General features: G+C 39.5%; 1 protein-coding gene across 3 annotated transcripts; it reads left to right on the plus strand.

The window, feature by feature from the left end:
• The first annotated feature begins 187 nt into the window (after nucleotides 1–187).
• On the plus strand, nucleotides 188–27,595 carry mmadhcb (metabolism of cobalamin associated Db). 3 transcript variants are annotated; one of them, XM_052015978.1, is made up of 8 exons: nucleotides 188–303; nucleotides 2,323–2,361; nucleotides 3,810–3,954; nucleotides 5,501–5,718; nucleotides 7,193–7,301; nucleotides 12,669–12,799; nucleotides 23,803–23,889; nucleotides 26,816–27,595. In XM_052015978.1, exons 2-8 carry the CDS (start codon nucleotides 2,353–2,355, stop codon nucleotides 27,011–27,013), a joined length of 897 nt encoding a protein of 298 aa, XP_051871938.1. In that variant the 5' UTR covers nucleotides 188–303; nucleotides 2,323–2,352; the 3' UTR covers nucleotides 27,014–27,595. The 3 variants fall into 3 exon arrangements, with proteins under 3 accessions (XP_051871938.1, XP_051871954.1, XP_051871945.1); XM_052015994.1 differs by having other exon boundaries at nucleotides 251–311; XM_052015985.1 differs by having other exon boundaries at nucleotides 252–315.

The following is a 27,595-nucleotide window of genomic DNA, read 5'->3' on the forward strand; positions in this document are numbered from 1 at the left end:
GAGGGAGAACTTTAAAGAGAATACAAACCAGTGACCTCCGTTTGACCGCGGCATGTTATCATCACCGTGCCACTTTGTAACTGTATTAAGCGATGGGGTGGGCTGTTGATTTCTTTTGTTATTGATCGCGGTTACCATTGACAATAGGAACAGAGATTGAGAGTCCGCCCCGTTGCTATGGGACGCCATGGTTACGGGCGACGTAAAATCTAACGGGATGACGTCAGGCGTACGTGCGCTCCGGCCCGGGTAGCAGGCGGGCGGCCTGAGGAGCTGGTGCCGCGGCCTGGGCAGCAGCACAAGGTGGATCCGTGCGTGAGTCTGACCGCGACCTTCAGAGTCATACGGCTCCCCAGGGAGAGCCATTAGAAGTGCCCTTGTGGCAGCTTATCAGAGCAGAGCAGCCTCCAGTCAGGCTGGAGCTGACCCGCTGTCCCTCGGCGGTGAAGGCGGCCGGACACTCGGACTGTCCCCGGCACACGCGTAACCCGCACACCCCTCCTTAACGCCAGCCTGTCCTCATCCCATCGCTCCCTCCTTCCCCAATCCATACCCCATTTAATCCCCAGTCCACTGTCACCACCTTCCTCAGTCCACCCTCCGCTGTCCCCGCCTACCCCAGTGCATACCCCATTCAATCCCCAATCCACCCTCCACTTACTCTCACCTTCCCCAGTCCAGCCCCCGGTCAATCCCCAATCTACCCTCCCATTATTCCCACCTTCCCCATTCCAGTCCCCAATCAGGCCTCCACTGTTCCCACCTTCCCCAACCCACAGCTGCACCTCTCCCCAACCTATCGTTAGTCCTCCCACTTTCCGCCCAACCCAGCCATTGTAATCCCCAACTGACCTATTTCCTGTCTTCCAGGCCTCTTGACATGTTACCTCCAACTCAAGACCTCCCTTGCTACTCATCTATAACTCAACCCGTATGTATGCTACTGTCCAGCAGTGCCTCTTACCACTTCCTGCCAATAGTTCCTATCCAGTGCCTGGGGCTTCACAACCTGTCTATCACTGCCTTCTACTCTATCCTGCACCTCACAGACCACCTGCCATCAGTCTACCTAACTCCCATTCCACCTCCTGCCCATTTGCACTAGAACTATCCATAAGTCATACTAACCAGCTACCACCCATCTTCCCCATAAACTCCAACCTGAAATATGAATCGCCTATTTCCATTTGTGCTGAATTAGAGGTCAGCAATGACTGAATGGCAGAGTTGGCAAATGATCAACTCCTGTTTCTTTTTCTGGCATTCTTCCATACAGTTGGAATGCTTCAAAAACAAGTCATTCAATCAGTTGGTAATGTTCCCAGACCTCTCAATGAGAAGGAGTTGTTGTACCTAAACGATGGGGTTAATGATTACTTATTTTAAATTAATAAACCCAGCTTTGCATAAAATGAATGCTGTTCTGTAAGCAAAATGTTCTCTTTTGCACTAAAACATTTTGTATTGGCTATTAAAATCTTTTTCTACAAGGTTGGAAGGAAAACTCAGTCCCAGTGGTAAATAACCAGTAGGACAAACTTGGAATGATGCCATCTGAATCTGTTGAATTTTGTTAATAAGTAACTTTTTTAAGTTGAAATCAAGGCTTTGTTAGAGTAATATTTACTTCAGTAATATCCATAATGAGTTACTAACATTGATTGTTTTTTCTGTGGGTAAATATTCCTATTGCTCTTATCTCTGCATTGATAATAAAAAGGTGAAAGCAACACTTGCAAGTTCAGTAAACGTTTAAATTGTTTGTCTTTGGACTTAAATTAAAATCCTATATTGATTCCACTGCCATGTATCTTGGGACAATAAAGGCAGTTTGTCAATTAAAGTTGTTGTTCGTGTTCAAGGGAGTTAAATTGAAAGCCTGAAGTAGGCTTATTGCAAACTACAATAAATGATTGTTGTTTGATTGCACCCTGTTTTAAATGAGCAGTGCAGTAGATCTTGCATCTATCTTGATCTGCAGCAAATTTCCATCTTGAAATAATTTTCTAACTTTTTAAAAATACAGGTTACTGAATTCATCAAATTATTTTGAGACACGTTGCTTATCCCCATGGTATATTTTAAAACCCATTTTTGGTATTAGCACTATTATTTACCTGGAATTTATGATATTTAATGCTTTGCACTGGACTATTATTTGGGCGGTTTGATAATTAGTTTGGTCTTTCATACAAAATACTATGTTCTGGAAATTGATTTCTGTTTTAATATTCAGTCTGCAAAGTAAGGGTAGAAAAGAGAAGTCCATGTCTTTTGATAACTTGGGGGCTAAATTTCTTGTATTTATTTTCTATTCTGTAGAAGAAGCAGTTGGTGCAGAAAACAAGTAAAATGGCCAAGGTACTTTTTGGATTATTATCTCTTCTAAATTTACTCTTTAGGAATGAAGTATACACAAATGGAATTGCAATATTAGTGAGTCAGTTATTTCCCACTTCATTTATCTGAAAATGATTAGAAATATACAAATATGTTTTTTAAGAACTTTAATCTGCTTGTGAGTTACTGCAAGAAGCTTTTTCCTGCATTGGATTAACTGACTATTTTGAGTCAAATGTAACTTGGAGTCTCTCTGTAAAGTTTATCTTTTTTCTCCGGGAATGTATATGGCAATGGGCCTGACACCATTCTGGGATTGAAGTTTAGGTTCCTGCAATTCGTGCCTGATATCAAAAGTTTTAAATTTTTTAATTGCATTGATTGAAAATGTAACATTAATCTAAGTTGCTAAAAGGATTTTAAATGAAAAATTCTTTTTTAAGGATTATTTTGTGAATACTCTATTATCCTATTTTTATTAAACTTCATTTTCTTTCTCCTAACCTAACATTTCCAATTATTCATTTCGAGAAAGCAAACTAGCACTTAAAAAAAGGGGGTTGTTTTTTTTTTACCAGTTAAGTTCAGGAGCTACTCTTCAGAATGACAATCTGACATGTTTAATGCCAGCCTGAGCTCACCACTGCCTCCTGAGCTCAATGACTCCAGACTCATTTGAAACTTGAGCATGCAATCTAGGGTCATACTTCAGCATAATGCGACATCATTCCTTATTTGCAGGAAACAACATAGGAGATATATGAGATATAACGACATACAAGATATCTGTCTTCTCAGATAGGCATAAAATAATTCCTGGCAATATTTAAAGCTGAGAATACGAGCTCAGTGGTTATCATGAAAAATATTTATCCTTTAAACCCTCATTTATCTGTAACTGAAACCAATTATCTGGTCATCTGTTCCTTGTGTTTGGATCTTGTGTGCAGATTGGCTATCTGTACATTATGCTTTTCTATATTCCTTTCTAAAATGTATCATTGGTTTAAAAATGCTTTGAGTCATCCTGAAACTATGAAAGGCACGAGGCAAATGCAGTTTGTTTTCTTTTAATGGAGGAAAATGAATTAGTCCTGATTAGTGCTACTTTTCCCTTTTTCCTCTCTTTTTTTCCTATTTCCTATCACACTTTGGAAAGAAGTATAAATTACCTAGAAAGTGCATTAACTTGGTACAGGAAATGCAGAGTCAAAATCTCTACCAAATTGATCCAGGAGTCCAGGGGCACCTTTCAGCTCTGATGGTAACGCAACTTATGACTGTCGCCACCTTGTTGCACATTTGTTCATGAAATGCATTCTTCATATTTTGTGGTTTAATTCTATGGTTGCACTTCATAAGATCATAGAACAGTACAGCACAGTTTGCACAATCTTTCAATTAATAGCAATTTTTTAAATATAAATTATCAACATTTTCGCTCCTAACTATCTGTTCCTTGTTTACAGGTGCTTTGCACCAAGGCCAGGCTAGTTACTTACTTGCCAGAGATTCAGGCATTGGTTAGAAGGATTGCAGCCATTAGAACATTTGCCACAGCGGGCTCTTCAGGGTCTGATGAACCTTACGTTGCAGTTATACCACTTGATCAAGGTAAGAACAGAATTCCTTTTTATTCCTCTTTCCAAGAGACTACAGGTGCTGGAGTCTGGAGCAAAAAAGTCTCCAGGTCTTGATGCAGGGTCTCAACCAGAAAAATCAGCCATGTACCCACTAAGTTTTTCCAGCAGTTTATTATTTCTCTTCATTGACATTTGTGTTATTGCATATCAATAAAATTCATTTGGAAGACTACTATTTGGAAGCAATTATTTCTCGTTTTTCTTATTTCTCATCTTTCCACATGACATACAAATTGCAGCCCATCACATCTCTATCAGAGGAGTCTCATTAGCTCTATTCTCTCATATTTCCCTATAACCTATTCTCTCGCACATTATATCGGAAACAGGGTTCTTGTCTGTAATTTTATGATTTTGTGTTCTAAGTTATGAAAATGCACATAGAATTGAACTTGCCAGAGTTGAGAGAGGTTTTAAAATATCTCTGAGAAGTGGCTAATATATGTAGCATCAGAAAAGGTGATTCAGCCCAATGTAATTATTCATTTTTCAGAGATTGAGAGCAATTATCCTCCTCACTGCAAATCATAACACCTTTTTCCTCTAGAAATGTGTACTGTCAGTAATAGATTTGACTGGTAATTTGCTTCAGTATTTCATTGCACTTCAGGGCAGACACCCTCCCTAATCTTCCTTCCTTCATCCTGATTGTCAACATGTAAAAACTTTATTGTTTGCAATTTCCTCTGACCGGTTTTAGAAGTTCCTTTCTTAATATTGAAAGAGTAATTTAAATTGTTTTGTTATTTCTCCCCTAAAGAAAACCAGCTGAACCTCTTGATTCTTGCCATATACCACATTCCTGATCCTTTAAACTACTTTTCTCATAGGTTGTTTCAAGGCCAATAACTTCCCTTCCTTCATTTTGGTGAACTGGGTTAAATCTAACTATTTCAGATTCTGACCAAATTTGGACTAGGTTTGCAGTACTTTTGCTTATGAGCCTGAAGATCCTAGCTTGGAGTCCATTGTGAACGGACACATAATTTATTGATGCCAGTTTAAAGAAGAACTAATACATTGGAACTGTTGTCCGCGTTTAAATGAATTATTAAATGCCTGTCTTTTTAAGTCCATGTTGTTCTTTGAAAATTTCTGAAAACCAAATAGTGCTGCAGTGACACTATTTTAACCACATGCTTCAGTTTTAGTAAAAAGTATGTTGTAATGTTAAGACAACATTGCCTCAAATGTGACTTAAGAGACCTCAGTATCATTTATTGACCGAGCAGAGTGATGGACAATCTAAAAACTCTTGCACACTGCTTTTTTGCTTTATAGTTAATGGCACATTGAAAAAATGGTGGCCCATGTGGAAGATAAATCCACACATAAGCATTTATATCTTTTAAAAATATAATTCCTGAAGTGATGATCTCCAGTTAAGAACAATAATTTTCTTATTGGCTAATGTGATTTTTAATCCCTGATCTCTCTTCCACCACTTTTATGTAAATTCTGAGTCTTTGTGCTAAATTTAAATGAGATTTACCCTCTTGTCGTGCTTGTATTGTTAGGTTTGCAGACTGTATGGCCTGATGAAAAGATGGGGCCATTTGGACCTCAGGATCAACGATTTCAACTGCCGGGTAACATGGGGTTCGATTCCCATATTAATGGTGTTACTAATCTGAAGAGAATCTCAGTGCGCAGAACGCTACCAGATGTGCTGACAGAGCCATTATCCAGTGAAAAGCACGAGTTCATCCTTGCACAATTTGTCAATGAATTTCAGGCAAGAGAAAACAATTTTTGATGAGCCAATATTCTAAAATTTAATTTTCAACATCGCTTAAGTTGTAATATGAATTTTTGCCATCTAATAATTTAAACAATTACCATTCTTTTTTAGAATTAGTGATTGATAATTTGAGATGTGTTGGTGATGCTAGTTCTCCTATTTGTATTGCTCTCTGCTATCGTTTTGCTGCCATTTGTCAATTGCTGATATATAGAAACCCAGCACATTGACTGAATCACTGAATCTGACGCAATAGTCCGCACACTTAATAGAACATAGAACATTACAGCACAGTACAGGCCTTTGGCCCACGATGTTGTGGCGACATTTTATCCTGCTCTAATATCTATCTATCTAACTACATAGCCCTCTATTTCTCTATAATTCATGTGGCTATCTAAGAGTCTTAAATGTCCGTACTGTATCTGCGCCCACAACCTCTGCAAGCAGTGCGTTCCACGCACCCACCACTCTCCACCCACCACTCTTCGTATAAAAGAAAAAACACCTCTGATATCCCCCTTCTACCTTCCTCCAATCACCTTAAAATTATGCCCCCTCGTGTTAGCTTTTCATCCTGGGAAAATGTCTCTGACTGTCCACTCAATATATGCCTCTCTTCATCTTGTAGACCTCCACCAAGTCACCTCTCATCCTCCTCCTCTCCAAAGAGAAAAGCACTAGCTGACTCAACCTATCCTCATAAGACATGCTCTCCAATCCAGGCAGCATCCTGGTAAATCTCCTCTGCACCCTCTCTAAAGCTTCCACATCCTTCCTATAATGAGGCGACCAGAACTGAACACAATACTCCAAGTGTGGTCTAACGAGAGTTCTGTAAAGCTGCAACATTATCTCACGGCTCTTGAACTCAATACCCCAACTAATGAAGGCCAACACACCATATGCCTTCTTAACAACCCTATCAACCTGCACAGCAGCCTTGAGGGATCTATGGCCGTGGACCCCAAGATCCCTCTGTTCCTCCACACGTGGTTGTAAAATGGAAGCCTGGCATTGTAATATTAAATGATAGGATTTTAGTTGGTTCATTATTAACAAAAGTAATGTCTTGCACAAAATATCAGAGTTTTGCTTAAATAGAAATATTACAAGAGTAATTACTGTGATCTTTAGAAGTGTGATAATACAGCTTAAAATCACTGTAATAATGTTACAAAGGTAGTAATTGTAAAATTTAGTTTAAGAATGAGTAATCGTGTGGACAATTGAAAATTGCAGTAAATAAGACTAAATGGTTCCTCAATTATTAGTAACTTCTCTGTGGGAATGATTTTAATGAGAGTTAAATTTCTTTAATGTCTATATTTGGTAAGCCAGTCTTTTTACAGTATTATCGCCTTCCTCTCATATTGCCGCATGGTATAATATGTTTGTAATTGGAGCAGAATAAATCAGTTCTATTTCAATGATCTAATGTTCAATCAGTTCCTGCCTTTTATTTCAGGGAAATGAAGTTGAACCTCAACCACAGCAGATCACTATTGCAGAAAGTTACTTCAAGAATGCAAAGGTGGAATGTGTCATACAAGCCTGCCCAGAACTTCTACGCAAAGGTCTGCTACATTTACTTCAACAGAATTTGACTTTTATAAGGTCGAATACCTTGTACAGTAAAACTCCGATAATCCACTCTCTGACCATTTGGAGATCCTGTGCTTATGGCATCCAGCTTCCCAGTTCTCCGACTCACCAGGTTCACTGGAAAAATTATTATAATTCTGTGTAAAGTCTGAAAAAAAAATGCAAATCAAAAGTGTGTTGGGATATTAACAAGAATAATATTCAGTAATCCAGAAAAGCTATTCATTTAGAGAAACTTAATATAATCAAACCAAATCAGCATGGTCTTATGACAAATTTGTTAGGGTTCTTTGAGGATGTAGTAAGCTGAGTTCATTGAATGCTACAGGGTCCTGCCTGTAGATGTAGTGTATTTGGATTTTCGGAAGGCATTTGCAAGGTGCCACATAAAAGGTTGGTGCACGAGATAAGAGCACATAGTATTGGGGAAGTGTGTTAGCATAGATTGAAGATTGGTTATTGTATGAAAGACAGAGTTGGAGTACATGAGGTTTTTTCAGGCAACGTAGAAAGTTGTTTTTTGGTCTGGAGGCCTGTGACTAGTGGTGGTCCCCAGGGACAGGTGTTCGGCCCATTGCTTTTTGTCAATGCTATATCAATGATTTGGATGAGAATGTACAAGGCACTGTTAGTAAATTGCAGATGACACTAAATTAGGTGGTGTCGTAGACAATGAAGATGGTTATCAGGTTTTAACAGAGGGATCTTGATCAGCTGGGTAAATGGGCCAAGGAATGGTAAATAGAATTTAATTTGGATCAGTGCTAGGTGTTGCATTTTGTCAAAGTCTTGGACTTTCACAGTGAATGGTAGGGCCCTGGGGAGTGTTGTAGAATAGAGGGACCTAGGAGTACAAGTATGTGGTTCCCTGAAAGTGTCTTTGCAGGTAGACAGGGTAGTGAAGAAGGCTTTTGGCTTGCTGACCCTTCATCTGTCAGGGCATTGAGTACAGAAGTTGAAATGTTATGTTGCAGTTGTACAAGACATTGGTGAGGCCACATTTGGGATATTGTGTTCAGTATTAGTCACCCTGCTGTAGGAAAGATGCCATTAAGCTGGGAAGAGTACAGAGAAGATTTATGAGGATATTGCCAGGACTTGAGGGACTGATTTATGGGGAGAGGTAGAGCGGGTTGGGACTTTATTCATTGGAGCATAGGAGAAGGAGGGGTGATCTTATAGTGATGTATAAAATCATGAGGGGCCTAGATAGGGTGAATGCACAGTCTTTTTTTTCCCCCATGGTTGGAAAATCAAGAACTGGAGGACATAGGTTTAGGGTGAGAGGGGAGAGATTTAATAGGAACTTGAGGGCCAACTTCTTCCACCCAGAGGGTGATCCAGCAAGGAATGAACTGCCAGAGGAAGTGGTTGAGGCATGCACATTAACAACTTTTAAAAGGTACTTGGGCTGGTACATGGATAGGAAAGCTTTGGAGGGATATGGGCCAAACACGGGCAAATGGGAATCTTGGTCGGCACGAACTAGTTTAGCTGAAGGACCTGTCGCCATGCTGTATGACTCTACAATTCTAAGTGTGAGGTTATGCATTTTAGGAAGAGGAATCTAAAGACTGACTGTGACCTTATTGAAACATAAGATCCTGAGGGGGCATGACAGGGTAGATGTTGAGATGTTTCCACTAGTAGGTGAATCTCGAACAAGGGGACATAGTTACAAGAATAGGGGGCAGTCATTTAAATTTCTTGAAGACAGTGGTGAATCTTTGAATTCACAAACCCAATTATTGTGGAGTCTAGATCATGGGCTAAATATTTAAAAAGAAAACAGCTACATTTTTAAAAGATCAGGGAATTGCGGGCTGTGTTGTACTGGAACAGAAGAGGAGATGAGAACTGGGACAGATCAGGCATGAACATATTGAATGTTGGGGCAGCTTAAGGGGCCAAAGGGCCTTCTGCTCCTATCCTCTTATGTTCTAAAATCTGTCTGTCTGGCATCTGCAAAGTCCTAAACGCGCAGGATTATCAGAGTTTTAATGTACTTAAATAACTTCACACAAAAGTAATGTGATTGAATTATAAATGTCCTTATCCACTTATTGATTCATTATTAAGCTTTGGAAGGTTGATGAACAGTGATAATAACACTTCTAACAAAGCTTTATAATATTTCACATATGTTGCATGTATTAGTGCTAAACCAGCATGTTTCTTTGTCAGAGGTTCTCCTACATAAGAAGCTTTTTCAATACAATCTCACTCCATCTTGTCATTTTTTACTTTTAATAAAAAAGCTACTTTCAAGAAATGCCATTCGATGTAACTGATATGATCACTTCATCATAGACATCATTAGTTTAGAAGATAAGGTATCTTTATTAGTCATATGTACATCGAAACACACAGTGAAATGCACCTTTTGCGTAGAGTCTTCTGGGGGTAGCCCACAAGTGTCACCACGCTTCTGGCACCAACATAGCATGCCCACAACTTCCTAACCCGTACTTCTTTGGAATAGACAATAGGAGCAGAAGTAGACCATTCGGCCCTTCGAGTCTGCACCGCCATTTTGAGATCATGGCTGATCCTCAACAATCAATATCCTGTTCCTGCCTTGTCCCCATATCCCTTAATTCCCCTATCTATAAGAAACCTATCTAGCTCCTCCTTGAAAGTGCCCAGAGAATTGGCCTCCACTGCCCTCTGAGGCAGTGCATTCCACAAATTCACAACCCTCTGGGAGAAGAAGTTTTTCCTCACCTCTGTCCTAAATGGCCTAGCCCTTATTCTTAAATCATGCGCCCTGGTCCTGGACCTCCCCAACATCTGGAACATATTTCCTGTCTCTATCTTGTCCAATCCCTTAATAATCCTGTATGTTTCAATCAGATCCCCTCTCAATCTTCTCAATTCCAGCGTGTACAATCCCAGTCTCTCCAACATCTCGGCATAAGACAGTCCCGACATCCCCGGAATTAACCTTGTAAACCTATGCTGCACGCCCTCTATAGCCAGGATATCCTTCCTTAACCCTGGAGACTAAAACTGTACACAATACTCCAGGAGTGGTCTCACCAGGGCCCTGTACAAATGCAAAAGAATCTCTTTGCTTTTGTACTCAATTCCCCTTGTAATACAGGCCAACAGTCCATTAGCCTTCATCACTGCCTGCTGCACTTGCTCATTCACTTTCAGTGACTGATGAACAAGGACTCCTAGATCCCTTTGTATTTCCCCCTTACCTAACTCCACACCATTCAGATAATAATCCGCCTTCCTGTTCCTGCTCCCAAAGTGGATAACCTCACACTTATCCACATTAAACTTAATCTGCCAAGTATCTGCCCACTTACCCAACCTATCCAAATCACCTTGAATTCTCCTAACTTCCCCTACACATGTCGCACTGCCACCCAACTTTGTATCATCAGCAAACTTGCTAATGTTATTCACAATGCCTTCATCTAAATCATCAACATAGATCGTAAACAGCTGCGGTCCCAGCACCGAGCCCTGTGGCACCCCACTAGTCACGGCCTGCCATTCTGAAAAACATCCATTCACCCCTACCCTTTGTTTCCTATCCGCCAACCAGTTTTCTATCCATGTTAATACCTGCCCCCCAATTCCATGAGCCCTAATTTTACCCACCAATCTCCTGTGCGGCACTTTATCAAATGCCTTCTGAAAGTCGAGGTATACAACATCCACTGAATCTCCCTCGTCTATTTTCCCGGTTACATCCTCAAAAAAAACTCCAGTAGATCAGTCAAGCATGATTTGCCCTTGGTAAATCCATGTTGACTCGACCCAATCCTATCATTGCTATCCAAATATGCCGCTATTTCATCCTTAATAATGGACTCTAGTATCTTCCCCACCACAGATGTTAGGCTAACTGGACGATAGTTCCCTGTTTTCTCCCTCCCTCCTTTCTTAAAAAGTGGGACAACATTAGCCATTCTCCAATCCTCAGGAACTGACCCCGAATCTAAGGAACATCAGAAAATGATCACCAATGCATCCACAATTTCTAGAGCCACCTCCTTTAGTACCCTGGGATGCAGACCATCTGGACCTGGGGATTTGTCAGTCTTCAGCCCCATTAGTCTACCCATCACCATTTCTTTCCTAATGTCAATCCACTTCAGTTCCTCTGTCACCCCCTGCCTTTTGTCCATCCTTACTTCTGGGAGATTTCTTGTGTCTTCCCCCATGAAGACAGATCCAAAGTACTTATTAAATTTGACTGCCATCTCCCTGTTTCCCGTAATAATTTCACCCGATTCGGTCTTCAAGGGCCCAACATTGTTCCTAACTAACTTCTTTCCCTTCACATACCTAAAAAAGCTTTTGCTATCCTCCTTAATATTCCTGGCTAGCTTGCCTTCGTACCTCATTTTTTCTTCCTGAATTACCTTTTTAGTTAAATTCTGCTGCACCTTAAAAATTTCCCAATCTTCTATCTTCCCACTCAGCTTGGCTCTGCCATACTTCTTCCTTTTTAACATAATGCTATCTCTGACTTCCTTTGTCAGCCACGGTGGCCCCTTTCCCCTCTTTGAGTCTTTCCTTCTCTGGGGAATAAACTGATCCTGCACCTTGTGCATTATTCCCAAGAATACCTGCCATTGCTGTTCCACTGACAATTCTGCTAGGATGCCCGCCCAGTCAACTTTAGCCAGCTCCTCCCTCATGGCTCCATAGTCTCTTTTGTTCAACTGCAAAATTGACCCTTCTGATTTGCCCTTTTCACTCTCCAATTGCAGATAAAAACTTATCATGTTATGGTCACTACCTCCCAATGGCTCCTTTACTTCGAGTTCTCTTATCAAATCCTGCTCATTACACAGCACTAAATCCAGAACAGCCCTCTCCCTGGTCGGCTCTCGTACCAGCTGCTCCAAGAATGCATCCCAGAGGCACTCTATAAACGCCCTTTCCTGGGGTCCAGTACCAGCCTGATTTTCCCAGGGAGAAAACCAAATGTGGGAGAAAACCGGAGCACCCAGAGGAAACCCATGCAGACACGGGGAAAACGTGCAAACTCCTTACAGAGTGTGGCTGGAATTGAACCCGGGTCGCTGGTGCTTTAATCGTGTTACGCTAACTGCTACACTACTGTGCCTGCCACAGAAACATAGTGTAAATGATCTTGGAGGTACAACAGCTGGAATCCTACTTTACAAGGAAAGAAAGAAGGAAATTATTTTTTCTTGTTGTTTCTGACCCATGTTTCAGCTCCCCAGTGCAGTGTTAATATAAACCCAATAAAGGGTCAAAGTTTGGTATAAATATAGCGAGGGCACTTGGATCTTTTTAGCTCTTTGTGGTTGGAATAGGAGATTAGATTTGATTGTCACATTCTTCCTCAGATTTTCAGTCTATGTTTCCCGAGGCGCCAGCTGCTGGATTTACAGTTCTTACTGTAACCCAAAGGAGTTCTAATGATATGACTATATGGAATGAAGCAGTTGAGGAGGAACGTGAGCAGCTACTGGAAAAAGTAAGTGGCTAATGCTTTCATGTATATCTAAAGGAAAATATGAAATATAACTGCAGAGAAAGAGTAAACATAATGATAATTGTAAACTCCCTCAGTATTCCTTTCTTCGTCATCGCGCAAACTACTTTGCGCTGCATGGTGTCATGCTTCCAACGACAATGATGCCCATGGCATAAAGGGGACAGTGGCAGCATTGGTACAGTGTAGACTAAATGTATAGAAAGAAACGTGTTGAGTTACTTTGTGGACGGGAAGATGTTCTGTTGGACTCGGGGAAAGTAACTTTGCTGGGTTGATCTACAGTAATTGGACATGTAGTGGATGCAGAGCACTATACTGAAATTCACTGATGAGACAAGTCTTTGAACTGTACTAAATATTGGGGGCAGTCATGAGTTAACAAGATATATGCAGGTTGATGGAATGGGGTTCAATGTACAAAAGTGAGAAACATGAGGAGAAACAATACATAAAATATAGTACAGCTTTAAAGGGGTAAATGAACAGAGAAACCTGGAGGCATATGTGTGCATATAATTGAAGGTGCAAGACAAGTTAATAACATATTTATTAAAGCCACATGGGATACTGGAGTATTGTGTCTAATTATGGCCACCATACTTTTGGAAGGATACAAATGCTTTGCAGAGTGTACAGAAATGTTTTATATTCATAGTTTGGGTGATAGAAGGATTGGAGTTGCATGAAGAAACTCAAGTATCCTCTTGGGTCAGAAGGAAGAGGCAATTGAGAGAAGTGTTTAAAAATGTGAAAGGTTAGAAAGGGAAATGAAGAGAAACTTCCCCATGACTAACAGATCAATAACTGGAAGATAGAAATTTAAGGTGATTGATTAAAAAACATAGTAGCAGCATGAAAAAATATTTTCTACAGATGAAATCTGGGCATCTTTGGTAAGGCGAGCATTTATTGCTCATCCTTAATTGATTTTGAAAAGATGGTGGTAAACCTCCACCTTGATCTGCTATAGTCTTTCCGGTGAAGGTGCTCCCACAGTGTTTTTAGCTAGGGAGTTCCCTGATTTAGACTGACCACTAATGAAGGAGATGATGAGTGACTTACTTGGGGTGGGGGGATGGCGGGTGGGATCCTGAATGTGCTTAACTTCATCCTTCTTGGTGGTAGAGGTTAAAGTTTTGGAGATGGTAGGAGAGTGGATGTGCATGGAAGAGAGAATAGGGTACAGGTAAATAAATGGAGGATGTTCTGAGAGCTGGCATAGACTCGATTGGCCAAATAGTTTCTTATGTCATAAGAAAATGAGCAATATGAGAAATGTAGGCCTAGCACATTCCAGATATTAGTCTAGTAAACCTTCTCTGAATTGCTTCCAATTCATTAACATCCTTTCTTAAATAGACTAAAACTGTCTGCAGTACTCCAGGTATGGTTCTGCCAAAGACCTATATAACTGAAACGTAACTTCCTTACTTCGATTTTGTGCTAACAATAAAGAATAACACTCTGGTTTTTCTAATTTATATGCTGCACTTGCATGCTATCTTACTTCAACCCAGATCCCTCTCCATTCTCTTACCATAGATTTTGTTTTCTGTCAAAATGGAAAATTTTACAGTATTCTTCATTCATTAGATTTTATCCACTCACTTAACCTATCCATAGCCTTTTGTAGCCTCCTTATGTCCTCTTCACAGTTTATTTTGCAGTTTCCTTTCTTTACTATTTTTGTGTCTTAAGCAAATTTAGTATCCGTATCATATTAGCCCATGCCTGAATGTTGTCCAAGCCCTGCTAAATGCAAATGCAGACTGCTTCATTTTCTAGGGATTTGCAAATGGAATTGAACATTGCACAATCAGCAGCAGACCTTTGACCTTATGATGGAAGTGATGTCATCAACAACGTAGCTAAAGATGGTTGATAGAACTCATCAAAGTAAACAGCTTAAATAAGAACCCCAAAATCTTACTGCAAAGTTCATTGGAAAAACAATTTCAGAAGAACTAAATTAGTTAAAAGTCAACAGATACTGGCAGTGATAGATGTTGGAAATATAGTAAAGCTCTTGATAATCTGGCAGCCCCCAGGCCTTTGGTAGTGCTGGACCAGCAGATTTTCTGGACTGTGGGATGTTACTCCTATTGCCCCACCATGCTTTTATTTGACTTCTTTTAATCTTTGTTACACAGTAGTGTAATAACTTTTCCAGTTAACTTGGAGAAAGCAGGAAACTGAGTCCCAGTGAGTTTAAGGGGACACAGGAGACTGAGCCCAGTGAGTTTGAGTTGGTATGTTTCAGCTTGTCCCAGCTCCAGCCACACCCTGGCTCCAGTTGCAAATCTATCCATGTTCCTGAACAGTCCTGTATTCCTGACCCAGACCTCTGCTCCAATGCACATTTGGCCCACCTCACGGGTCTGTGGTTAATGGGGACTTAATGTACTAATGAGTGAACCAAATGCCCAAACATCAGGATTTCCAGAGACTCAGATACTGGATTATTGGTCTTTTATTGTATTCTGACAAGCAGTACTTCATTATTGCTGTCAGCAGATTGCACCCTTGTTTTGGACAAATCTGTTCAATATGCATGGGTATTTGAAAAAATTAACAATTCTTATCACCAAAAAAAAATCCTGCACAGATTTTAGTTTTATCCTGAATGGGTGGAATCACATTATACTAAGCTCAATATATCAAATTACAAGGAACTGCCATTGGTATCCAGTAACAGGAACAGAGCATGTGTGGATTTCAAATGCATTCTCTGTGAAAAATGTGTCCAAATTTTTTTTTAATTTCAATTACCCAACATTCTTGGCACATTGTCATTCATTTTAAAAAGCTTCAGGGCAGAGCAGGATTACTTAATGGGATAAATTTAGCTACAAAATTTAGCCTGTCTCTCACCTGGTTAAAGTAAATCACTGATAGAGGTACTGTTGTAACAATATCTGGGGAACTGTCTTTTTATTCATTTTTCCTGAAGTCTAGAAAATATAATACTGCCATTTCTCTCAAATGAAGCAACTTATCCAGAGTTGCAAAAGGTGAAACTGCTTTCTGGTGCCAGCTGAGATGTTGGTACTGTGATTGTAGATTTTCACTCAGCCAAGTTAACAATAGTACTGAGCGTGAGGATAACTGAACATGGAAAATGTCCATGGCGTGCTCCTTTTAGTGACCCAGGTACCATTTCTATTTCTCCATCAAGTTCATAGACCAATGGAAATCCCCAACCAAATTCCAGAGGAGTGTTTCTAACCTTGCAGTGATCATTCTTTACGCCCAATGACCTTTTGGCTCTTGTGTAATTGTTTTGTAAAACAAAAGGGAAAAATACTCAGTTTTCTGAAATAACTTGTTGAATATGTCTTCTCTTGCAAATTAAACATTGGCTTGTTGTAGAATTAAATGATAAACCATAGACATCAATCCCTAAAATAAAATCTATATCACAATCAGTTTGATTAAATTGAATATTTACATTAAACTAATGAATCAACAAAGAAAATGGTGGCAGGATCGAAAGTGCTGGAAGTAATCTGGTCAGGCAACATTTCAAGAGAGAATCAGAGTTAATGTTTCAGGTTGATGACCCTTCATCAGAAATAGGATGTTTATCTTAAAAGTGATCCCACTGGTCACCCCATTATAGGAAGGATGTGGAGGCTTTGGAAAAGATACAGAGAGGTTTACCAGGATACTGCCTGGATTAAAGGATATGTGCAATGAGGAGAGGTTAGACAAATTTGGGTTGTTTTCTCTGAAGCAGCGGAAGCTGAGGGGAGACCTGATAGAAGTCTATAAGATTGTGAGAGGCATAAGTAGAATAGACAGCTGGTATCTTTTTCCCAGGATCAAAATGTCTAATGCTAGAGGGCATGTATTTAAGGTGAGGGGGGTAAGTTCAAAGGAGATGTACGGGGCAAGATTTTTATAAACACAGAGTGTGTTGGGTGCCTGGAATGTGCTGCCATGGGTGGTAGTGGAGGCAAATGTGATAGAGGCATTTAAGAGGCTCTTGGACAGGCACGTGAATATGCAGAGAATGGAGGGATATGGACATTTTGTAGGCGGAAGTGATTAGTTTAGATAGGCATTTAATTACCAGTTTAATTAGTTCAGCACAACATAATGGGTGGAAGGGCCAGTTTCTGCTGTACTGTTCTATGTTGTGTGTACTCTGCCTTGAAAGATGAATGCCCAAGTTTTTATTTCAGATTTCCAGCTTGTACAGCTCTTTATCTTTATGAAAGAAAATGAAAAGGATGTTTTAGTTTTACCACTTAGTGGCTATGCAGAGAGAGTAGCATTAGTTGTCAATTGTATTTCATTAGAAATATCAAGAATTCCATCATGAAGATAGTTGGATAAATATTTACAATTCTGCCATTAACTGAGGTGTTAACAACAAAACCAACAGTGACACAGGAATTTGTCAATGGGAACAGTTCTTATTGTTGTGGTTTTATAAAAGGTGTGCCTGTGTGGTGAATTATCAAAACATATAGTTTGAGATCAATTTCATAATGTTAAAACTAGGAACCACAATACCAGAAAATACTTCTGAAATGGCAGTCTGTTCAGAATTGACCAATATAACAAATTGCTAGTCTATTTCTTTGTCAGATCGTTTGAGGACCATTCAGGTTGGACTCTTTCTCCAGTGATCAAATAGATATAACAGTAACAAAACAGAAAATGCTGAAACATTCAGCAAGTCAGGCACCATCTGTGGAAGGAGAAATAGATTTAACATTTCGGGTTGAAGACCCTTCATCAGAACTGTGAAAGAGAGAAAATAAGTTAGTTTTAACTTGTCGACAGAGTTGGGAGAAAAGTGGATAAGACAAGGGGAATATTCCTGAGGGTGTGGCCTGGGTTGTTGGGGTGATCCTGACTTTTGCAAAAATGTCTGATTAATAGATTAATTAGGGCAGAAAACTAACGAGACATGTTAAAGCTCTGAAACATGAGCTGCCATTCTTCAAGCTTATGTTGGGCTTTGTTGGAACGTGATAAGAGGCCACAGAAACACAAAGATTGCATGAACATTGATTTCTCCAACTTTTAGTAACCACTCGCCGCTGTTTCCCCTACCCTACCCTACCCCACCTTTGTTTTCCCTTATCCCACCTTTGTTTTCCCTTATCCCACTGGCCTTAATTCCCCTTCTTTTTCCCCTCCCCCACCCTCTCAATCTACTCATCACCCAGACATTCCTCCCTCCAGTTCCCCTCCTCACTTCCCCTTTATTCCATGGTCCGCTGTCCTCTCCTACCAGATTCCATCTTCTTCAGCCCTTTGTCATTTCCACCTATCACCTCCCAGGTTCTTACATCATTCCCTCTCCGCCACCTGCGTATTTTCCCCCTCTCACCTGTATCCACCTACCAGCTGTCACTCCACCCCCTTCCCCCACCCTTTTATACTGGCTATCTCCCCTTTTTCTTTCCAGTCCTGAAGAAGGGTCTCTGCCCAAAATGTCAGCTGCCCATTTCCCTCCATAGATGCTACCTGACCGGCCGAGTTCCTACAGCATTTTGTGTGTTGCTGTGAACATAAAGATTTAGACCAGTTGAGTGAGTGGGTGGATACACACATCATATATTTAAAAGGTGATTGATTGGGAAATGTGGATGTAAAGGGGGAGCTGGATGTTTTTGTATACCAGTCATTGACGCAAACCTGAAAGTGCAGCAAGCAAGTATGTTGGCTGTCATTACAAAAAGTTTTAAATACAGGAGCAAGGATGTCTTTCTGTAATTATACAGTGCTTAAATGAAACCACATCTAGAGTATTCATAGAATCATATAGCATGGAAACAGGGCATACAGCTCAACTCATCCATGCCAACCAGTGGGCATCCTTCCATGTTCGCCCCATCACCCAGCACTTGGTCTGTATCCTCTATACCAAAGTAATTCAGGTGTTCATCTAGATGCTTCTAAAGTGCTGTCAGTGACCCAGCTTCAACCGTGCTCTTGGGCAATGCGTTCCAGATACATGTCATTCTCTGATGAAGAAGGTCTGCCTTCATATCCCCTCTAAATCTCTTCCCCCTTACCCTAAACCTATGTCCTCCAGTTTTATCTACCTCTCATATGGGGAAAAGTATCCTGCAGACTGCCCATACCCCTCATAATTTTATATACCCCTCATAATTTTATATACCCCTCATAATTTTATATACCCCTCATAATTTTATATACCTCAATCATGTCCCCTCTTAGCCTCCTCCACTCCAGAGAGAAAAGATCCAGCTTCTCCGGTCTCACAACTGACCTGCTTTATCCCAGGCAGCATTCTGGTGAATCTGCTCTGCACCTCATCCAGCACTATCGCATCCTTCCTATACCTTGGTGACTAGAACTGCACACAGTACTTCAGCTGAGGTCTGACATTTATCAATGTCTACCTGCGTTGCCACCTTCAAGGAGCTATGGACATGTACTCCGAGGTCCCTCTGTTCCTCAATACTCCCTAACACCCTACTATTCAAGTGTATTTCCTAGCCTCATTAGTGCTCCCAATGTGCATCACCTCATATTTGTCTGTGTTAAGCTCTATCTGTCATTTTCGATCCCATGTCATCAAAACAACATCTCCCTGAAGCCTAAGACTATCTTCCACACTACCATCAGCTCTGCCAATGTCTATGTCATCTGCATACTTAGTGATCTTGCCTCCCACATCCACATCCAAGTCCTTCACATGTACTACAAATGGCAGTGATCCTTAAGGGACGCCACTAGTCACAGGCATCCAATGTCTAAAACAACCTTCTACCATTACACTTTTTCCTATTGCTAAGTCAGTTTTGGATTCAATTTGGCAACTTGTTCTGGATCCCATGGGTCCTAACCTTCCGAACCAGTCTTCCACGTGGGATCTTGTGAAAGGTTTGCCAAAGAGTATTCTGTGCAGTTTTGTTTTCCATGACAAAGAAAGACTTTGCCATTGAGGGAGTGCAGCAAAGGTTCACTAAATTGATTCCTGAGATAGCAGGACTGTTTTTGAGGAGAGATTGCGTCGATAAGGCCATTATTCACTAGGATTTAGAAGAAAGAAGAAGAAGATCTCACTGAAGCATGCAAAATTCTGACAGGGTTAGACCAACTGAATATGGGGTGGATGTTTTCCCTCGCTGGCGGTTCAAGAACAAGGAGTCACACTCAGGAGATAGAGTAGGACATTTAGGACTGAGATGAGGAGAAATGGTGAAGCTGTGGAGTTCTTTACCACAGAAGAGGATGGAGGCCAAGTCGCTAAATTAAGGAAGAGGTACATGGATGTCTCAAGACATTAAAAAAAACATCAAAGGATATGGAGAGAGGACAGGACTGTGCTATTGTGGTAGATGTTCATATTGAATGGCAAAGCAGGTTTAACAGATCAAATGGCTTGCTCTCATCTACTGTGTTTTCCTGCTGATTCTACACTGCCTTAAATATAGAAAGTACAGTGCATTTGTCTGTATTTCCTTTTGAAGTTGCTGAACTGTGTAGAAATAGGTGGTTTTGAAAAGGTGGTGTGACATGCTTTTTATAGAATTTGACTTATTTGTTTGAACTGTGTAGAAATAGGTGGTTTTGAAAAGGTTGTTGTGACATGCCATTAATAGAATTTGACTTATTTGCTTGAAAATAGATGTGCTGTACGTTGGCAAAAGAGCACTGAGTAGATGTCCTTGAGGTGATTTTTTTTTTAATTAATTTTTGAGGTCCTTTACCAATTTCTTCCTCCCAAATACCCTTGGGAAGGCGGCAATAGGCCCCTTTCTTAAACTGCTCGAGCCTCTGTAGTCTGCCACTGCACAAATGCTGTTGGCAGTCCAGAATTACAAGTCAGAAACTTAAAAAGGCTGGTAAATAAATGTCCAAGTCAGAATGATGTGTGACCTGACTACAGGTTATCTATGTCGATTCCCTTAGGAGCAAGAAAAATGGTCAAAGATTTTTAAAAATCTAATATTACCTGTTAAAGTTATATGGCGGTCAGTACTTTCTCTGTATTATGCTTTATCTCAAAATCTGTTCAATGGACAGTTTGCAGGTGACGTTGCATAGTTAAATTACCTTAGTAGGTTTCTTTTTTAAATAGCCATGAAGTTTGGAGCTAAGAAACACTGAACTCTTGGTCAGCTCAGTATTCAATGTGGCCATCGATTAATGACCCTGTTCTGCTATGCAGTTGCAAAAGGCTTAGGAAATGTATTTTTAATGAAATGTGCTTTTAAGATGAGTTGATGCTAATATTTTGTGTTGTCTCGTATCAAGAGATACCACAGAATCAAATAAATAGGGAAAAAAAAGCACTGAAGGTTTTTTTATCTTCCACAAATGTTATGTTTCTATAGGAAGTGTAGATCCACTGCAATGGCTGTACAAGTGTTGAAGCATTGCTTCTATTTCTATTTAAAAATACAAGCAAAGATAAAGAAATTTAAAGCCAGGAAAATGTATGACTTTGAAGTGTGAAGTATGCAGTGAGATCTGATATGATCTGAGCCAAGAGAGAATAACAACCACTATAAAAGCCATGTGTTGGAGAAGTAAGCACTGGAATATTTGAAATGAGGCAATAAAAACAAACTATTGAAGGTTGCGACACCAAAGAAAAAATGGAGGGTGGGGAATACTAGGGCAAATAATAAAAATTGGCAGCAGGTTGGCCTGGTAAAGGGCATTTTAAAGATGCTAGAGTACTCTAAAGAAAAAGTTACATAGAAATGCACTTCAATCAATACCATACAGATAGCTTATCTTCATAGAAACCAGCATGGCAACTACAAATTGAAGCTGAGAAACATTTGCTCCATAATTCCAGAGCAGGACAAAGGCTGTTGTGTTTTTATAAAAGACTAACACAGAGCTAAGTTGTTTAACTGGAAATGTCTTATTATAATGCCGTAGGTGCTGATTAATGTAATAGGGTTGTGGGCTGTATTACGATGGCAATTCCATAAGGAACCTTGACTGACAGGGCATCAATTTTAATACTGAGTTGATTGCATTTTAGACAATACTTAACCCCATGTCCTGCACACCTGAGGCCATGTAATCTTGAGGGCAAACAGTGTCAAAGGCTGGGTGTAATTGGACCAGTTCAAAGAGATGGAATTTAGTCATCATTTTGAGGTCAGGTATTTTGTCCTTTTTGGTATATTTTGTATGTTTTATTTCCCTGTTAAGTAGCAAAACAATGCATTTTTGAAACATACAAATGGAGTTTGTTGAAGCAGAGATTTCTGTATAGTAGCACTGAGAGATTTAAAATGGGCAAATTTTTGGGAGTGGAGGAAAGATGCATCATTTTACATAGGTGCTGCAAGGCAAGGCCCCATTAGCTGATCACTAGTGGTTTGGAGAAGGCATTGTCTTTCTCCTCAGACAGTTGAAGTAGTCATGCTGATGATCCCATAAACACACTAGGTAGAGAATTCAGGATTTTGAGCTGATGGTTAAGGAATTGTGTGATTTTTTTTCAAAATCAAGATGACTTCCTGCTGATGGTCTTCCCCTCACTTGTCCTTCTTGGGGAACACCAGTAGGTGGTGCTGGAAGAGAAAGTTTGAGTATTGCTGATAAAGGGGTGATGTTGGGTGCAGTGACAAAAGGACTCCTTGAATGAACCAGATGCCAGTAATTTTTGTAGGTAGATTTTTTGTCTTAATTTTATGTGATTTCGATGTCATTGGCACCACCACCATTTATCGCCAATCTTTAATTACCTTCAAGAAAGTGGCAGCTATCATCTTGAACCACAGCAACGCTTTTGGTGAAGAAACACCCTTGGCAATCTTAGGTGGGGAGTTCCTGGATTTAGACCCAGGAACAATGAAGGAACAGCAATGGGTTTTCAGGTCAGGATGGTGCTTTGGAGGAGAACCTATATTTGTCTTTGTACCAATATGGAAGTTCTGATGGAACATTACTTGTGCTGACAACATTGCAGATCATTTATAGCCAAAGTAAATGCAGCCAAAACAGTCAAGGCAGTTTCACTTTTTAATTCCTACTCCTTTTTTTTAATAGCTTTGAATGGTTTTTAATTATAGTACCTATTAACAAAAATTCCAGTTTCTATCTTATCTTCAGGTTTGAACTAAAGAAAATGAGGCATAATAAAGCTGAAAATGTAATTTCATTACATTGGACACATTTGAGAACTTCTTAAATCAGACCAATTATGTTTCAATAAGAGACATTCTATAATACATTACTGATAAAATACATGAGAGTGACAAAGGGTATTAAATTATTGGTAGTTTTATAATGTGGGGTGCTGTTCATGAGGGCAATCACAGCACAGTATCTGTGTATTCTGTCTTTGGCTCTAATGAGTCCTTTTCATGGTGGAAATGAGAGCCGAGATTAGTTGCATGGGTTTAAATGCAGCATTAATTCTCCTTTAATTTGTTCCACTATTTTCACCTATCCTACCTCAAATCTCCTCAGATGGCAAGTTGACTAAATGGTGACTCAGTGCAACTAGATATTCCAGTTCTCTCAAAAATATGAACACTAAGGTCCTTGGTTGCCCCCTATCATAGATTACAATCAGTGACAGTCAATCTTGAGTACAAATTTTATCAGATCTAAATCTAGCTAAAGATATTTTCAGCATTGAATTAATGTTCTCCAGTGGACAATAATTGAAAATAGTGTTATTAGTCAGATTTTTTTGTTTTTATTTGTATGTCATTTGCATTGAGCACTTTATCAATATTTACTTGGTGAGAAACCTTGCCGATTCAAACTGTTCTGCTTTTTCAATGTGGCAGTTAATGCTATCTAGGATTTGGAAGGTAAGTGCCAGCCATTTTTGCTATTAAGTAATTGTAAATTCATTAAATTAACTTTTTGGGCTTTAATTCTGTTATACTCTTGTCTTAATTTGATCTTTTGAGACCATGGAGATCTATTGTCCATTTGAGTTTCAACTTCATCTTTCATTTATTAAATTAAAATTGAATATGGTTTGATTTCAAGCTAAGCAAGGGTTTATTTTTCAGTTCATTAATGGTGCTAAGGAAATCTGCTATGCACTGCGCTCAGAAGGTTACTGGGCTGACTTTATTGATCCATCTTCAGGACTCGCTGTAAGTATCCTCTGCAATTATTGTTTAATTTCTCATTTATAGAGTTGTTTAAATGAAAGAAGAAAATACTGGAGATGCTCGTGTTGAAAAATGAAACTTGAAATTGGCAGAAGAGAGGGAAAAAGTGTTGAATTCAATATTACCAGTTCTGATTTGCAGAGAGAGGGGAACAAGGGGACAGACAGAACAAAAGGGAAGGTTTTTAAAAGGAGACCAGAAGAGAATGAATGAAACAAGTTGTGGTGCTGACTAAAAAACGAGTGGTAAAGGCTAATGAATAACGAAAGGTGTATCTGGGGAGGTGTAGATAGGAGATGATGAATGAAATCTGAAATCGCTAAACCAGAGGAGAAAACTGAATGCTAAGAATGTGAGATACTGGGCTGAAATGGCTGGTTATCTGAAATTGTTGAACTTTGGAAGGCTTCAGTGTGCTATAACATTAAATTCAACACTTTTTTTCTCTCTCCTTATGGTGATTTTGGGTTTTATTCTTCATCATCATCCAGTTATACCTCCCCCAGATTCATCTTCTATTATCCACTGGCCTTTACAACTCTCTTTCAGTTGGGCACCACTAATCCTCATTTCCAACCTAGCACAGACTTTTCCTTTTGTTCTCTCTTCTCCCATTTCCCTCTCCCTCCCACCCCCTCTTCCTTTGTGATTTTAAAATTTGTTTTCCCAGTTCTGATGAAAGGTTATTAACCTGAATTGTTGACTTTGTCTATGTACAGAATTTTGCCAGATCTGCTGGGTATTTGCAGTATTTTCTCTTTTTATTTTATTATGCCCAAGTAACACGTGACCTATATTGAAATCTTAATATATCATACCTTTAAAATGTAGGAATTCATCCAAACAATGTCCAAACAAGGGCGTTTCAATTGCACAGCTAGTGACTGCATGGGTTTCCTCTGGGTGCTCCAGTTTCCCTCCATATCCCAAACACGTGCCGGTTTGTAGGTTAAATGGTTACTGTAAATTGCCACTAATGTGTAGGTCACTGGTAGAACCTGAAGGGAATTGATGAAAGTGTGGGGACAGTGACAAATGGAATTAATGTAGGATTAGTGTAAATGGGTGGCTGATGGTCCGTGCAGACTCGAGGGGCCAAAGGGCCTATTTCCGTGCTGTATTGACTCTGAGTCTAATCTTACCCTCCAAGGCAAAGAAGATTAACTGGATGGATTTCTGGAATGACAGGACTGAAGTATGAGGAAAATTTGGATCGATTAGGCCAATATTAACTGAAGTTTAAAAGAATAAGAGTTCTTTGCAGAAACCTATAAAGTTCTGTTAGGACTGGATAGGCTAGATGCAGAAAGGACATTCCTGATTGAAGGAGAGTCCAAAGCTAAGGGTGACAGCCTCAGGATATGCTATTTAGTACCAAAATCAGGAGAAATTTCTTCACCCACAGGGTGGTGAATGTGGAATTCTCAACCACACAAGGCAGTGGAGGCCGAGTTAAAGAAGGAGGTCAATATTTTAATGCTAGAAGGATTCAGGGATATGTGGAGAAGGTGGCAACTGAAATGGATAATTGTGTTGAATGGTGCAGAATATTAAAGGATGAAATGACATACTCCTGCTCCTATTTTCTATGTTTCTGAACTCTAGCTAGATGTGACTAGCACAGTTGTGAAGTGGTTGTGTCCATTGAGGATATTCCAGTGTAGTGGTTAATTTGCTGGTTTAGCAGGCAGATTTCTGGGCCGTTGATTAGAGATGCAAGTCCAGATCCCATCACTGGAGCTGGGAGCATTAGAATTCAAATAATTATGCAAACTGAAGATGCACCAACTCTTAATTATCTGCTCAGTTCAGAGGTAATTGGGAAAGGACAGTAAATGCCGACATTGCCAATAACATCCATATTTTGTTAACAAGTTAAAGCATACTAGAAGGCCTGATGAACAAGATTTGCTTAACCCAGCGAATTCAAATTAACATCTCTGTACTTGAAGTACATCCTTTATAGATGCTTGGTTTCCACTGGCACACTGTTCAATCAACCAGTGGGTACTTTTGGATTATTGACACATTGCAATTTTGTGATGAAGTATTACAGTACTTTCTGGTAACCTGTAACTAAGAGTTCAAACCAGTACAGAGAGTACAGCACTACACTGTGGAGGTGTCTTCCTTTGGATGAGAGTATATTATGATGAAACAACTGCACCTTCATATGTAAATAAAATTTGCATAACTCTTTTTGAAAAAGGGGATGGAGTTCAGCCAGTGGCTTGGCCAATGTTTATTGCTAAAAATTAGGGTGCTATGCTAATGTTGTTTGTGAATCCTTGATTTGTGCAAATTGATTGACTAGTTTTCCATCATTTGCAACAATATTTTAGCTGTAAAATTCTTTGGAACATCCTGTGGTTGTAACATAGAAATACAACTTTCTTTGTAAAGATTGAGAGTTAGTCTCTAGTTTAAGCACTGTTAAATTTCTTGACGTTCAGTATTTTAAATCGGAAGTATTCTGAAGGATTGATGTGCATTATATTTTGTAAAGCACAAATGGTCCTGATCTTAATAAATTCACCAAGTTTCACTCAATTTCTTACTTGGCATGTGTACTATCTAAATGTCACTGCCACTTAACACATTGCTTGTGGAAATGTTGGCTCTTGTTTCCTGGTGCTTGATGCTACTAATAGTCAGGCTATTAGAACTATTTAATGCGCTCCCTCAGAATAATGCAGTTTCACTTTTATGGTCACGATCAGGTTATTCTATCAAAAGTTCAGATATACCAGATTTACACCAATAGTTTGAATATTTAGGAAACCTTTTGAAGAATGTACTGTAATTGCATATTGGGGAACAATTGTTTATTGAGGATTATTTGGCAGTAAATGTTTTGTTCAATAAATGTACAAATAAACAATCAATATTTGTCTTTTATTTCTTCCAGTATTTTGGACCGTACACAAATAATACACTATTTGAAACGGATGAGCGCTATCGACATCTGGGTTTTCGCATTGATGACCTTGGCTGTTGTAAAGTTATTCATCATGTGCTCTGGGGGACACATGTATTTGTTGGAAGCCTTTTCACAAACGCACCCACAGATTGCCTTGTTATGAAAAAATTACAAGGGAACAAATAGCCTTGATGTCAGACTCTGTTTACTACTGACAAAAAAAAATCAAAAGCCAAGTTTAAAAACTATTTTAATAATGCATTTTTGAGTGCTCATGCACTTTAACAGGAAAACTATGAGATGTTAAATATATCAGTGATATTTATTTTTAGTTTACATTTAATGACATTGTATAAGACTGTGATCATGAGAAATGTCTCTGGGATATGCACATTTGCATTCTATATAAAGAAAATATCACTAAAGGAGCCAGTCTCAGCAGTGTTCCAAATGTATTTTAAAAACTGTTTGTTTATTGATGCCTTGTGTTCTGTGGTTTGATCCAATTCCATTGTGGCAGTTTATTAAATTTCTGTCAGCCAACATCTTACATTTCCCAAAACTTCACAGTGTGGGTGCTATTGAGTTTTCACAAAACTTTTGTCTGACTTTTCACTATTACCTGTTGTGACTTAATTTATTCCAAAATGCTTTAAAGCCTGTGAAGTTTTTTATCTACATCACAAAAATCCATCAACAAACAATAATCAAGATTGTATAATTCATTCTTGGTTAATTGTAGAATAAATACTGTACAGGAATGCTTCA

The sequence above is a fragment of the Pristis pectinata genome, chromosome 1, assembly GCF_009764475.1.
Source record: "Pristis pectinata isolate sPriPec2 chromosome 1, sPriPec2.1.pri, whole genome shotgun sequence".
Taxonomy (NCBI): Eukaryota; Metazoa; Chordata; class Chondrichthyes; order Rhinopristiformes; family Pristidae; genus Pristis; species Pristis pectinata.